This window comes from Cyprinodon variegatus, unplaced genomic scaffold, assembly GCF_000732505.1.
Source record: "Cyprinodon variegatus isolate N-32 unplaced genomic scaffold, C_variegatus-1.0 Scaffold434, whole genome shotgun sequence".
NCBI classification, from domain to species: Eukaryota; Metazoa; Chordata; class Actinopteri; order Cyprinodontiformes; family Cyprinodontidae; genus Cyprinodon; species Cyprinodon variegatus.
The window spans coordinates 718690-735022 of NW_015150887.1; the positions used below are offsets into that span (position 1 = coordinate 718690).

Sequence of the window (16333 nt, forward strand, 5' to 3'; positions counted from 1 at the left end):
ACTCCGACTTCCTCCCACAGTTGAAAACCATGACTGTCGATTAATTGGCTACCTTAAGTGTGTGTGAATGGTTTTGTGTCTCTGTGTTGCTCTACGACAGACTGGCAACCTGTCCAGTGTGTACTCCGCCTCTCACTCATTGACAGCTGGAGACAGGCACCGCCCTCACTGCGACCCTGACAAGGAATGGGAGAAAATGGATTAATGGGTGGAAAAAGTATATGGCTGCAACTGAAAACACAAGAAGAATGCAAACCAGTGAAATCTGCTACTTTTTATTTCATAGTGATTATTTTTTGGTTATTATGATGCTCTGAACATCTTAAAATGCAGATGATGAAAACATTTTCATTGAAAATTGAGATACAGCAAAACATGTGAAAAAAGTTCAGTCACTTGATAGACACTATGTGAGGTGAAAAATGAACTGAGCAGCACATACTGAATGTATCATCCCCAGGGTAACACATGGCGATGTTAGCATCATGCTAGGGGAAGTAAGCAAGTAAGAGTTAAAAGAATTGATAGAGGAAAATCCAAACTAATCGTGGAACAAAAACAGTTTGAGGCTACAAAAATAAATAAATATCCTTTGCAAACAGAAGAAATAAATAGAAATGTTATACATTTATAGACGATGAAAACTGCAGCTATGATTACACCTCAAAAGGTCTACTGTATACAAAGTGTTGGATTTATGATACTACCTTTGTTGTCACAATTATGTGCTTATTTGTGTTGGTCAACTACATAACATTAAATGACATTGCAGTTTGTGGCTTTGAGGTGACAAACTGTTAAAAAGGTCAAAGGTTATGAACTGTGAATCTGACAGCTGTAAACATATAGGAGTTAGTCTCTAAACTAACGCTTTGAATTTAAGACCAGAGCATTCTCTCTGACAGTCTACACTGTTCTATCGCTTCCTACAAATGTGTCCACTGGACTGGGCCCAACTCCCTAACAAAAGGTAGCTCAGTTTGAGCATAGCGGCCCCTGGTATAGCGGGAAGAGAAACTATTCAGGACACTGATACCTCTGATTGCCAGTTCAGCACATGACGCACTGACTCATCCTTTCTCGTCTGAGTCACTCCCTCCCTCCTCTGGTCCAGGATACGTGTGACTCTCTGCTGGAGCTACCTCCTCTGTCCTCATGTCCACCCTGTTGCGCTCCATGAGCAGGAGGGCAGCCAGCGATGCAGACGGGCCCCTGCGGAGGAGCTGCAGAAGGTGTTTGTGTTCTAATGAGTGTCTGTTTTGTGGAGACAAAAGACGGTGGTGTGCTGCATTTGGTGGCCAGAAAAAAATGGGCCAGAGGAGCAGAGGAGCTTAAACCCAGCTTTACATGAGTTTTACAACAGTAAAGACACACAAAAAGTGATTTTAACGGTTTTAGTAGAAAAGTACCCCCATTTCAGCCTTCAGATACTGATTTCCTTACTCTGTAGAAATATTTAATCAGAATAAAAAAGTGAAATAATTCAAACAAGCATAAAAAATTCCAGCTTTTGGAATTTTCCAAACAGAATAATAGATTTGATGACTCTCAAACTATGTTTATATTCTTTTTTTTAATTTTCCAATTAAGGTCTGGTAATTCAAGCATCCTTCAAAGAGCAGTTTTTATCCTCATTCTTAAGAAATTATGTTTGTGTAAATCCAAAAAAGTAAAAAAAAACAAAAAAACAAAAAACAAACCACTGAACTTAAGTTTTCCAAGTTTGAAGACATTTTTCTTTCCATCCAGGAAGCTTGTCAATTCAAAATGTATTAGCCTTCAGTTCCAGGCTTCATACCGTAGCCCAACAAAGCTTTGTTATGGCTTAGAAAACATGAAAATTGAACTGAAGAATAGGTCCACCCCTTAATAATAGGGAGTTGTTGAGGTCATTGTTGGCCTGTAATACCAAATACTGGCCTATGCCTCTGAAAAGGGAGTTGTTAGGGTCATTGTTGGTCTGGCTGACCAGGCGAGATGTTTTGGTCCCCTGCATGACGATGGGGGTTAAGATGATGTTGCAAGGAATCAACTCTATTGCTGCTTTCAAGGTTATCGAGACCTGAAACCTGAGTCCAACCAATCTGTTTAGGGTTGTTTTGTTCTCTCTTAACATAAAAGGCTTCCTTCACACCCCTTTCAAACAACCTGTCTTCTTAGTCCAAATTGTGAACATTCTGGTCCTCAAATGAGTGTCCTTTGTCCTTATGTGTAGATGGACAGCAGAGACAGACCTACACCAACTAAAACTAGACATTGTTTTTTGCCTAAAGATAAAATAAAGGAACAACCAAAAATAATTATTGTGTTATTATTGTCATTCTGTTGTGGAAATCCTATGCAAATACAGCATGAAAAGAAACCAGCAACAACATGGTACCTCTTAACTGGAATAGACATCCTTTTTGTATATTTTTCAGTTTTTTAAAAAAAGGGCTTCTGCCGCCCTACAGACTCACAGCGCCCTGAGCGGTGAGCCTCCTTATAAAAGAAATCCATCGCTGATAAGGAGGAACATCAAGAGGAACTGTTGTGTCTCCTCACCAGCTATTCTTTCCTGCATGAAAAGCATATTTACTAATCGCCACCTGGAAAAGAGAGCACAGCTCAACCATGAGGCACAAGCCCAGATTTAACCGTTTTTCATGGTGTTTTCACAGCTTTTGAGCAACATCAAAGCAAAAACAAACAAAACGAAAAAAAAAAAAAAACCCACTCCAGTTAAGCTCATTATACAAATGAGCTCTGAGACCCGCTGCACACAGCCAGCAGAACACACGTGAATGATGACACCGTCAATGAAAAGGTAAACAAGTTAAACAAGCTGAGGCAGATTCTCATGGGATGCTCTTTACTTCCCAAATTTCATCCAGCCTATACACAAAGTTCTGCATTTTTTTTTTATTCCCAAGCATTGCTCCAGGGAGGACATTAGACAGGCATGAACTTTGCAGAGATTTTTTACAGTTCTAAGAAGATTGGCCATGGATAGATGAGGCTGCGTATCTCATCAGGGATCTCATAACGGAGCAGGACGACATTCCCAGACAGGGGGATGAACATTTGAAGCTATAAATGGAAGAGTGGGTATTTATGCATCTATGATGAACTTTACTTTGTTGACCACTGATGTTTCCTGCTGTTAGGGGAATGGTTTGATTTTTTTAAAAAGGATATTCATTATTTAATTTATTTAAAGCTTTTCCCTCCCTCAGCCAAAGCAAGAGTCTGGTTTTACATCTACAGCCGGCAGCAGATCCATAATTATATCTCACTTTTATTGTTAGATAAGATTTTAAGCTATGTTTTGCTGTTTACTGCAAATGGATGCAGCGCCTGCTAAAGTATTCACACCGTGAACTGTTTCGACATTTAAGTCACATCATCACCATGCAAAACAATCCGATTGGATTGAGCTTTTTGGTCTCCCCACAGATTCTCTAGTAGTTTTAGGTCTAGACTTTGACTAGGCCATTCAACCTGATTAATATGTTTTTCATCTAAAGTTTTATTGTACCTGTTGTGTATTTAGGCTTGTTGTCCTGCTGGAAGGTGCATCTCTTTCCCAATCTTTAACCCTATTCTTCTTTAATACTTTTAGTTTGGAGTTGTATTAGAAGACAGGGCAAACCGACTTGAGATCCTTTTTTAAAATACTGGAATATCCAATCATTTAGGAGGAACCAATGTTAGTATTAAACAGATGAGTTGGTTTCTCTCCATTTATTGTGTTCTTACACTAAAGAACTGTGCTCCAAAGTAAATATTCTCCTACACCATGTGTCTGCTAGCTAATGAGCTATTCAATTTGGTTTATTTAGCTAAATCAGTGATAAACAGTAATATTGGACATTGAGCTTGAGGTTGGCTCTAATTTTAGGACGTTGTTTCTCCCACAGGGATCTTAAAAATTTTAATTCCCAGAAGACAGAATAAACCAAACCTCCTTATCCATCCTGCCATCAGCTTTCTTCCTGCCACTCCACAAAGCTTGTGGGATGCTCCATCAAAACCTTTACCTGAGCTGTGGACCGCACCAACTCCTCCAGTTACTGAGCTTCCTGGTTACCTCCCTGATTAATTGTTAGCACCTCTGCCTATTAGTTTGGTTATATCAGTTTAAAATGATTAATTAAATATTGTTTTTTAATACTAAGATTTTAATATCGATAATATAAGCTAACTATGCTTTTAACATATTTTATCTTCATCCCTGACCTTTTTGATTTACTCTGCATGATACTGTTTGTGCACTTATGTTGTATAAAAAAACCTTGACTGTCGCCATATTTGTGAAAACAATAAATGGCACATAGGTAAAACCTTCTCATTTGATCCCTGGTTTGAATTTAGGGGCCTCGATATAAGGGCCGAATATAAAATGCAAAATATTTCAGAAATTCCTTCATAAAACAATGAGTTATTGAGTATTATTAGTTAATACGGTCAGCTTATCAACCCTACTTTGTCTGAACCGTGCTACTTTAATTAGACTGACGCCATACCTGCTGAGTTGAACTGGTGCTAGGTCGATGAAACGCCCAGTTTCAGGTCAGACTATGCTGTCAGTCCCATGCAGAGAAAATAGGAAATGTGCAATTTAAAATCTATATTAACATTATCAAAGCTCTTATTAGCTGTAAAATATTAATGCACAATAAGCAGACAGCACTTTTCAGCTCTGAGTGAACCAAAATGCATCCATTAATTGATAATGTTTTCTGTTTTTTCATTAACTTCAATGTTAAAGCCGTTTTTCACAGATCGAGGTCCAGCTTCTGAATTACAGCAAAGCTGGTTAATCGGCTAAATAAGCTGAAAGTAAATAAGATTAGGTGAAAAATAAACAGGTCGATTAACTAATGGCTGATTAGCCACAGAAGATTTATGGATATAGAAAAAAGAATATAAACGTATGATACGTTCTGAAACTCTCAAAAATGTACATTTTCAGATGGAAAGTCTGCTTTGGAAAACTTTAAAACATCTTTCTTAGCCTTAAAAACCGACTCAAAGCAGCAGTACCCAATGATGTTAATCAGATTTAAAACTGAACCTACATAAAAAATATAGGTTGTCATACTATTTAAAATAGTAAATAATCCTACAATGCTCATGCAGACATCAGATCAAATTGTTACTTTCTAAAGTTGTAACCTGAAGCAATAACACACTACATAATGGTTGAAGAAACAGTTACTGTTTCTCTGCATCATTAAGGCTGAAATGCTGTTTCCATATAAAAGAAAAATTAGTTTCTTATTATTTTTTTAATTCTAATCTAAAATGTACATGAATGATTATAGTTAACCTAATTACTTACATAAATCCATATTCAATAGCTTTAATAACTTAAGGAAAACTGTTTGCAGCGTACGATTTGAGTGCTTTTTCCTTTAGGTTCCCAAACTTAACGACCTCTGGAGAAAACTGCACAGCAGCTCTGTGACATGCCTCTGCATCATGGAGCTGATGGTTCTCTCACAGTTAAAGATAAGATTTCTCAGATAAGACAGAAAAAAAGAAAAAAATAAGCGAAAGAAAAAGAATAAAGCTCCCACAAAATATACAAACCAAATAAAGAGAACAATGTCAGTTAAATACGAAACAAATCAAAAACTAGAAAAAAAAGACATTTCCTCAGACTGCTTTTGTGCTGTTTCTAAAGGAAACTTTCAATCAGGAAAAGAACATAATATAAAGAACTGTAATGCTTGAGCTAAATGTCTAAATTATCTTAGGTAAAAAAAAAAACAACAAAAAAAAACCTGTGGAATATGTTATTTCCTTGCCTCCAGCAACAGAAAACTTCCTGAGTTAAGTTTAGGGTTTTATTGAATTTATGTCCCCAAACACACACATATATATATATATATATATATATATATATATATATATATATATATATATGGCTGCTACTGAGAAACCTAGCCCAATGCTAACTTGTGTATCTGCTACTTAATATTTGTTTCTTAATTAATGTGAGGCTCTCTAAACAATTTTAAAATGCAGACAATGAAAACATTTTTATTGAAAATACAAAGAATTTCCACAACTGGAAAACAAACAATGGCACAAGTTGTCCTTTTTTTTTTTCTTTTTCAACAGATTATAAGTGTTTAACAGACATGTCAACAATATTTCTTGGTTACGATTTAACACAAACACAGCATGTATGACGGCGATAACGGGTCTGTTGTGGAATGAACGTTGAAGATGGAACAGGGGAAACTTTCATATCCAGCTTAAAAGATCGCTACAGAAAGGTGTAAACCGTTAGAAACAATAAATAAATAAAAGAACAAAGGTCACATTCACCGATATGATCAGAGTTCTGGACATTTTTAACCCAACCAGGGCGATGAGTTGGAGAAAAGAGCTGAAAACAGGAAGCTGTGCAGAAAATCCCGATTCATCAAACCGGATGAGCTTGATCCAAATTATCTGTTAAAAAGTAATAAAAAAGAATTCAAAAAAAGACAAAGTGGAATCCTTTTTATACCAACTCTGGAGATGAAACCGTTCCTACCTGTCCAGACGGCTCACCACATCCCTCACTGTGCTGATGAGGCTCTCGTGCTCCTGGGGGTTACTGACGATGATGCTGTGGAGCTTCTTCATGTAGGAGTCAATGCTGTCAAGGGTGGGGGTTTCTCCGCTGCCTAGAGGCAAAAAGCATGGACCCTCAGTGTTTCTTACAGTTCTTCATCCGCCTCCATTTTCTAACTTAAATCACAAACCGAGCCCCCCCCCCCACTGAACCTTTTTACGACGTTTTAAAATACCTCTTTTTATATGTTACTGAGTTTGTAAACAGAAAATAGATAAAAGATTGATAAACACTTCAAATCAAAATCTAGAAAGCGTGGAAAGTATTTATACTATGTAAAACCAGATTTGTCCGCAAGTCTTTCTAGGTGTTTGTCAGTTTTTTCCCATCTAGAAACAGAATTTTTTTTCCATTTATCATTTCAAAATAAGTACAACTCTGCTTCAATTTAAAGCTTCTAATATTAACACAAAAGAAGTTTAGCTTTGCCTGCTGAGCTATAAAAAATTATAAAAAGTTGATGTGTAAACCATTGCGGATCCAAACAGCGAAGGGTTTGGCATGCTGGCCTTATAAGAAAGGTGAATAATTTCCCTCGTTCTCACATTGTTGTTTTTTATTTTTTAGTTTGCCATCAGCTCTCTATAAACACCTGATGCAAACCAGTCCATTCTAGATCTGGTTCATGTTTAGGTTCCTTGTCTTTGAACCCTCACACAGTCTTCCCTCCAGGACTAGATCCTCACAGCATGATGCTGCCACAACCAGGCTCCATAGAGGGCATTATGGAGGCCAGTAAACCCAGAGACCCTCCTTTAGTCTTTCTGAAAGCAGAGGATCCAGCTTCATTCTGTCTCCTGTGATGGCTCTCAGAAAATCTTTAGTTTGATCTTTTGTTCTCTTAATTATTGTGCTTTCAGGACTTCAAATCAACCAGTGTGTCTGTTTTGAAAGGAGAACATTAGGAATAAACTCTTCAGATTTATAGAGCTTTCTTTAGGAAGAAGCCAAACATTAAAGTAAAACACCTGAGTCATAAACCTGTAATTATAAACTGCTGTAAATGTATTTAACCTATTAAAAGGCCACTATCAGAGTGGAGAGCAAAAGTGAAACCTGTTTTCTTTGGAAGGTCAGAAGCTTGCAGGTTTTGCTTGACCTACTTTAATTGAACAGCTCTTCGACACAGAGTCTAACATTCCTGTTCTGTAATCATCTTTCATTATGGAGCTCTGATGCAATAATTACATCTATTTCTGGTGTTTGCTGAGTTTGCTGCGCTGTTTCTGTGGGAGAAGTCTAAAAATGTGTGGAGAAAAAGATATTAACATGAAAAAAGTGAAATAAATGCAGAGTTAGTCTGGACCCTGTCTGTTTAGAATATCACCAACACAGATCCCATTATACATGATAAGAGGATGAGTCCAGGATATTAGGCGATCTAGTGCTTTGCCAAACAGTTTCTGTTCCTTTTTTTACCATTTTGCAATGTTAGAATCAAACTCTTCTTGTTGGGTTCAGAGAAACAAACCAACACAATGAAAATAGAAATCAACTTTTACCCATTTCCACTGAAATGGGTGAGTGCAGAAAAAAGCTGCATTTCTTTAGACTTTGCAGCATTGTGTCTCTCAGCCTCCATGTTTAGGAATGTTCACCTGCTGGAAGGTGAACCTCTGCTTCAGCTTCTAACAGCTTTTTGTTTTTTATACTCTGATCCATGGTTCCATGGATGACATTTCCTGTCTCTACAGACAGGAAACATGGTCAGCCTGATACAGCCATCATGTTCTATTTTCAGGTCACTTGCTTCAGTGTGACGTGCGGCGCTACGCTTCTGAGGGGCAAAGTTTTTCTGGCATTGAGACTCTTTTCCAAGTAGTTCTGAATCCCCTTCATGGATTTAGGATAACTTCACTCAATTTCTTATTAATCTATTTGAAAAACGTCTGACTTCCTGTTTAATAACATCCTGCTAACTGAAATTCCTCCTTTGACTTTGACATCTCTGCACTACAAAAACAATCTAGAAATAAGTATTCGCCATTCACCTTATTTGCCAATGGAATGATGATTTTTACTCTTAAAATAAGGTCATTAAATAATATACACATTAAATAAGACAATGAAATAGTTTTCTTCTTATTTTAAATGTAAATTGTCTTGTTCCATTGGAAAAGTGTCTCAGTTACCTCCTCAATTCCAGAAAAAATGCACTTATTTTAAGAAAAATTGACTTATCTAGATTTCTTTCCAGTGTAGTGTGTTTTTTGGGGTTCATCATGTCATTTGTTGCCTTTTGTTTATTAACAAACCCCTGAGGCCTTCTCTGAGAGACTGCTTCCACAATAAATGACACACAGGGAGACTTTCGGAAGTAAATTAGTCCCCTATGAGTTCCATGAAGCAGAAAACGCAGACAGAATCGCAGAATTTAGCAAATAACATAGAATGTGTTAAAAAAAAACAAGGAATTCACTCTTTTGGGAAAGAACTAAGGTCTTTTGTCCTCTGCCTGTTCGCATATATAGTTAAGCAGGGCAGGGTTTTGTTTCTAAAACGACAAAAAAAAAATAGGTCAGCCATGTCAAAGAGTCACGCAGAAACACCAAAGTCATCCAGAAAGTTAAAAAATGTTAAACTTAACACCAATTGTTATGTTATGTCTAGTGTTATGAATCTGGAGGGCAACTTTTCTGCAATTCTTTTCATCACACGGTCGATTGGAAGATTAAGTTCAACTGTGGCACCCACGCCACATGCGTGAGCCGCATACGGCTGCAGATTCAAATACGTCAGTGGAAGCGAGGCGTGAGTTTATTGAAGATTTTGTTGACATATATGAATCAGACATTCCTTTAGAAAAAATGTGAAAGATTCATCCATTTTTGATAAAGCACTGCAAGCAAGGGGGTGTGCTACAAGGAGACGTTTGCAGCATCCATTAAAACCACCTTACCCGGGTGTTTGATCAGAAAATGGAGGCTGTCCAGAAGAAATTGCAAGGAAAAAATAATATGGTGTGGTCGACGAAACAACCGATGCTCGAGATTACAGCGTTCTGAACATTGCTGGTAAATAATTTTAGCACACCACAATGAAAGAAGTTATTTAAGATATTGTTTTTGAATGTGAATGTCTTAGCATGTCTTATACTATTTCAATATATTTGTTAGTAATGTTAAAAATAATGTTAAAAAGGGAAAAAGTGGAATTTGGGGAAAAAACTAAACGGAACTTGTGGAAAAAACTAAATGGATTTCATGGGACCCTTATAAATGATTCTGATAAAATACACAGACAAAATGAGAAAAGGTCATAAACTCTCTGCAGGGTGCTTAAAGTCTCACCTGGCAGAGGAACCGATGAGAAGCTGGAGGTGAGCGCCTGGCGCAGAGTCTCCAGGTGCTGATGCAGGAGCCCGTTGCGTTCTCTCTCTTGCATCACGTCGCCCTCCAGCCGCTCCACCGCCCCTCGCATGCTCTCCACGTGCTTCTGCAAGGCTGCGTTGCGCTCCTCGTACTCCATGTTGGTCTTGCGCAGCTGGCGCATCTCAGCTTCTCGTGCTAAAGGGGAAAAACGGCGTTCAAACAAACAGAGAGGTTGGCGTTCTGCTCTCTTATTCTGATCAGAGAGTCTCATGAGGTTCAGCCTTCTCACCTTTGCTGTGGTTGAGAAACTCTTCTGTGAAGATTGGTATGTCAAACACAGTCCTGTCCTTTCCCTCTGCGTCTTTCTGTTTGCAGGCAGAGACATGGGAAAAGGGGGGGATTAGCCAAACGCTGTAACAGACTGTCATTTATCTTACTAGGTCCTGTGTGGGCTGGTAATTGATTTTATATCTGGCCAAGAGACATATACAGAAATCCAGTTTCATGAAATGCGGGGATGGAAGTAATTTCATCATTGGTGCATCTCAGATATGGAAGCTTGGCAATAAATCTGCACTAAAAACAGCCGTCGAAATAGAGACACATGACACAATGGAGCTCTGACTGCAGCAAAGCTCCATCGTTCTTCATTTCCCAACATAATGACATCCATGCTGAATCCCCAGCTTCTGCTAATCTAAGGGGAAGGAGAGCGGCGCCTTTTTCCCACAGCAGCGCTCCTTCCAGTTAAGTCACCTTGGCTGCAACCCTCCACCAGGTTCTGAGAGAACTACAGAGAAAGCCTCTTAATTACAGACAGAACTTAATAAAAATGAATTGCAAAGTAAGTAGAAGCTAAGCGTTCGGATCATAAACGCGGCTGTAAAGAGGATTAACCCGGCTTCAGTCATGCAACAATGAGCAGTAAATGTTTAGAGCTGAAGGGCCAACAGCACTTCCAGCTTCTCCAGGGAGAAAATACCACAAAACATACAAAGATAACACAAAAATAGAATTGATCAAATAAACCAACTCTTCATTATTATAGACGTGCATTAACCTTCTGCTTCTTTCATTTAACATGTTTTTTTTTTTTTTCCCTCCCCTGTTTTTTCTCAAAAGGTTTAACCCCAAATGATCTCTGACACCCCAGATGTGACAAAGTCCGAAATGTCATTCAGGGATCCTCCTCAGTGGGACCAGAAAGAAGCTCAGGTTCTGGTTGGAGGAGCTGCTGCTCAGCTTTAAGTGTTAATTTTTGCAAAAAGAGAAACATTTGTTCCTCCTGTAGAGATAATCCAGAGTCGGGTTTTCTCAGCTTTACTTTTTAAACAGGTTTCCTGGCAGAGCTCACATTGCTTTGCACCGTAACAAGGCTCCCAAAGCATCACTAATCCTCCACCATGCTCAATGAAGGGCTGTGAAGCAGCTTTTTTTTTTTTTTTCAGGACAGCTTTAGTATAAGAAAAAATAAAAATCATGAAAACAATCTTTCACTCTTGATTTCCTCCTCCTTAGTCACTAAAACACATTTCATCGCACTTTTACAATATTTAGACCTTTAAACCCAAATCAGAGATTAATGAGTCATGAGTTATTTTGCTTAATACTAAAATCCCAATTATTTTGTAACTATTTGTAACTACTATTCCAACTATTGAGCTTTAAGCAAACAGCGGTTTCAACATTTAAAGGATAAAGATCTGCTTATTTTTATTGAAAAAAAATATATATTTTTTTTTAGTAAAAGGTCATATAATTAGAATAAATACATATATCTATATGTATATAAGGGTTTAGTGCATCAGATTAGAGATAAGTAGAAACCTATAAATCAATCAAGTTAGTCAGCTTTGAATAAATAAGAACTTTAAATTTATAGTGGAGGACTTTTGCAAATTCTTTTTCTTTTAAAACAAATGCACATGCACAACCCCGTACCTGAGGGTTTAATAGAGGGAACGTGCATTAAACCCATGCAAGAGCGTGCACGAGTCCATTTCTCCTCGTGCACGCTTTGTTTAAAAGTTGCTGTTTGCATCGCTCATACAAGCTTACTTTCCAAAAAAAGATTCACATTTTTTCCAATATATCAGACTCACCGCCGGTAAGTGAAAATGGGGACAAGCACGTAGGACGGCCTTATGTAAAGATATAACCACAATGATTAACAATTTGGAGGACCACTTATTTTGATGATCCACCCAGAAAAAGATCATCCTCCACTATACCTTTAAGTTTCCTAATCACTTCCAATTTTCCAAGTGCTGTAAACCTCCTCTATCCATTCACCAGGACCACATGATCTACTGTCCTCAACTGAATCATGGTGTTTCTCAGGTTTAGCTAAAACCTGTTTTTTGCAACTTAATGCAGAAAGTTGCCATGATGTATTTATCTACAGAAGGCAAACACCAAGCATGTCTTAGTCTAGTTCTAAAGGAGAACAATAAAGGCCTTCTCATTTGGCAGTCATAGACTCATCAGCCCAAAGACTGAAACTGACTTATGAAGAAAATCATAAACATACCACAGCATCTGCATTGGCTGATCTAGTCTCCGCCCCTTTTCTATAGCTGTGGATGTCTGTGCTGAGGATGAAAACTGCTACAGCGACACACTTCCACTTGTTTCATTGACACTTTTGGAAAGCAAACAGCCTTCTTCCTTTTTGGGAAAGTAAGGCCTAAAACAATAGAGGGGAAAGGCAGAAAGGAAAACTGGATTTTCTGCATCCGTGAAGCTGCAGGGAGGGTCGCATGTAGTTGAATCATTTTCACGCAAATCTTTCAACTTTGCAGCTAAACATGTCAAACCCTCTGAATAAAACCATTTCTCTTCCATGACCTAATAGGTTTGTGTAACATATCAGATCCCTAAGTGAACTACAAGAGGGGCTCTTCCCCTAATGAAACGTGATAGTCACCACTTATAAAAGGCAATTTCAAGTGTTACCAGCGGGCAGGAAGGACTCACTGACCTCATGAAGAGCCTCACTGGCGACTTGGTGCCCAACATCTGGAGAGGAAGGAAAGAATAAAGGAAGAGGACATCAGAAATGAGTCAGACTTTCTGGGGTGCAGCCTGTCATCAGCTCATAATACACAAGTTACGAAAACATAAGAGTCGATAAAAACGTCCAATTGTTCTATCAATCAGCTCAAATGAGGAAAAACTTCAGCCTCCTTGGAATGGTCCCTCCTTGTTTTTATTTTATTATTCTTTCACGGGCAGAGGTTTTATCCACTTTATGGGAACATAAAGTTTCAAAATAATGAGCAGACGCAGAATATGGCCAAATAATGGAGTGTTTCATTGGAGTCATTTGACAGCTGATTAATATGACGTGTAGCTATTATTCAAGACGTAAACTATGTTGGTTTTAATAAAGTTTCTGCTTTAGTTTGAAGAGCGAAAATGTTTTCAGGAAACCAAAACCAATCAGTCCAGACAGGAAAACAGCTGCAGTGTTCATATTTCCCTTATTTTAACCTTCCATCTGTTCTGATCTTTTAACCAAACACACTATCTAGGTGTGTAGAAAGTAATTCATGAGTGCTAAAGCCCCAGCTGATGACTCAGTGATTTCATTTCAGTGTCTTGGTTAAATGATTGATTAAGGTCCAGTAAAAGATGAACCCACCCATTTCTGGCTGCTCCCTCCATCACTCACTCTTATTACAAATTCAAGTTCATGTGAGTCATCCTGTCTGGACAGGGCAGCTCGGCAAACAATGACTGGTTCCTCCAAACGTCTACAGACACAGGAAGTTTCTCACTCGGACACGTTTCTACCAGGACGTCCCAAAAAGGGAAAGTCTTCTTGCAGCCCGGCGTCCTTCCTGACCACATCTCACCTCCCCTGTGCCTCTTGCCCTTCTGCTTCTCCTGGACCTTCCTGGTGAAATGTTTGTAGGCCTCCGTTTTCTGGTACTTCTCCAGCTCTCGCATGTAGCGCTCCTTATCCCGCTCCGCTTCATCCAAATATCGCTGCAGAGAGAGAGAGAAGACTTAAAGGTGAGAGAGGAGGAAAATGAGATTTGGCAAAATTGAGATAGGGGTTAATTATTGCTCATCAAGATTTCCTTTGGAAGATAAAACTCTGAACTCTCCACTGTTGGTTATCCACATCCTTCATTTCCCTAAACAGAGACCTTTACTTCAATATCATTTATAAAGAAATTCATTCAACTATGGCTGGGCGATATGGCCTAAAATAAAATCTCTGATTTATTTATTTTTAATTAGAATTACGATTCTTTTCCGATTTTCCCCCCAACCTCTAAACCTCCACATGATCCCCTGCCACCCGTTGTGCATATTTACACTAAAAACACCAGTTAAACTATTAACATTAAAGATCTGTTATAAACCCTTAGAAATCATAGATTCTGTACAACTCAAAAACTAAGTTTTTTTTTTTGTGGACACCATGAGCACAAATAATGAAGATATAGCAGCGTATTAAATCAACATTTTTTAAAATAAAGCTTCGACTTTTGAATCTTAGATTGTTTATATTCCATTTGTCCGTAAGGGTCCACAGATAAAACAAATTCAGCATTGTAAGGAAGAAATTCCAAGATGAGAAAATTGCCACATAAAATCTTTTTTTTTAACCATCAGAAAAGTCCCATCCTTATAGCTAATGCTAACAGTTTTGCTAATGACCCCAGCTTCCACAAACATTTCTGGTTGATGTTTGGTACGTTTGTTTTCATCACCTTCCAGCCTAGGCTTCTAGCTGAGGTTTGTTGGTTTGTTCGTCTCAGAGAGACTGGCATTTATCATATTCCTCTGAATGTCTCTGTTTAAATGGCTGAAAAAGGTTTGTGATGCTGCTTCCTTTAACTGCGACTGTCTTTAGGTAAATGTGGCAGCGTGCGGTTTCTTGGGGTTTCCAAACCAGTTCCAAACGCTGGATGATTCTATTCCTTTTTTCAGGACTAACTAACTTCCATTCGGATGGGTAGCCATGATGTTACTTGCCGAACTGCACTGTGGGAGTAATACTCCACCTATGGAAGCCCTGGGGAGCCAAAATTGTGGCGTTATACAAAAAAAAAAGTATTTTCTTTTTTTTCTTTTTTAAAATCACCTGCAACAAAAAATTCAAATTCATTGCATCGATTTTTCGCCCAGGCATCGAAATGTATCTTCTTAACCGAAAAGCCTATATCTTCCACACAGGCTGATCAGATTGAACTTTATAAACTTTATAAGAGATGCAGATGCGTCTCAGTGCCGATGAGAAGCTTAATGCAGCTAAAAGTGAGGCGAGCCTTTGCAGGCAACTCAACAGGTTGGTGGTTCACCGTCCAACAGAACAGGGACTGCTGGAGGAAATGCTGGAACGACCTAGACAAAGTTAAGACTGCAACACAACTGGAAATCAACGGTGATGAAATGCATATATATACCTAACTTCATTCCTGTGTTGTAGACGTTTTATGCAGGTTTTTATAAAACAGATGGGAACCACGTGGGAAGCTCTAAAGCAGCTTTTGCAACCTTCAAAATCCAAAAACCCTGAACGTAGCTGAATAAAAGCACATTAGAGATAACAGGACATTTTGATAAAATATCTCTTAAAAACGAACTGTGTTTTGGTACCAGAACCAAAAGTGAATTTGTATTTTTGGGTTTTAGAATAAAGAAAAGCATCTTTTCCATAAACAGGAAACATTGATTTTCTGGATGTTTATTTGTGGAAGATTATTTAAAACTAAACACACAAATATAATTGTTCTTTTGTCATTTTATTTTGTTGTGAAAATAAAATTTCATTCCACTTTCAAAAATGGTTGAAGCCTCTAAAACTGGCCTTTGTTATTTTAGCCATTGCAGGAGGTCCAAATAGCCCCTCATGACTCGAGCCGCAGCTTACAGACCTCTGCTCTATTACCTGCAATGTGTCAAACTGCGTTAACCTGGAAGGGAGAGAAATAAGGTTTTGTGAAGAAAGGATTTCCCTCTGCTAATAATAATAATAATCTCTTTTGCCACATTTACACTACCCCATGAGACCGATCTGTGTCGAGGACGGACCGAGCATGGATCAGTTATCTGTGCCCAGCTTGGTTCTTACGACCATTTTCACATCACAGCAGCACGGTTCCTCGCCTCCTATCAGCTGTCCAGGATACTACAGTTCTCAAAGACGGGAATTACGCAAAGAAAAATCTATGTGCCTGGATAGCGTCCTCAGCCCAAATTTCAATGAGAGCCGCGGTCTCAGTATCATCCCAGGTCACACCACTCTCTTTTGATGCCATTTATTGTTAATAGGCTGAGAAGCAGTTCGTGTTGTGAACAGGTGAAGAGATCTGTGAATTACAAAGCTGGACACACCAGAAAACCAGCAAAATGAGTCAGCTGACTGTAAACAGGAGATGACGCGGTGTACTCATGC

At 38.5% G+C, this 16333-nt stretch overlaps 1 protein-coding gene across 1 annotated transcript; it reads right to left on the reverse strand.

The window, feature by feature from the left end:
* Positions 1-6097: 6097 nt before the first annotated feature.
* On the reverse strand, positions 6098-14112 carry LOC107093586 (high mobility group protein 20A-like). Its single transcript, XM_015388746.1, has 6 exons — positions 13779-14112; positions 12902-12939; positions 10211-10286; positions 9901-10116; positions 6530-6662; positions 6098-6444 (listed from the first exon to the last, which is right to left on the reverse strand). The coding sequence occupies exons 1-6, from the start codon at positions 13870-13872 to the stop codon at positions 6441-6443; spliced, it is 561 nt and encodes a 186-aa protein (XP_015244232.1). The 5' UTR covers positions 13873-14112; the 3' UTR covers positions 6098-6440.
* Positions 14113-16333: the final 2221 nt, after the last annotated feature.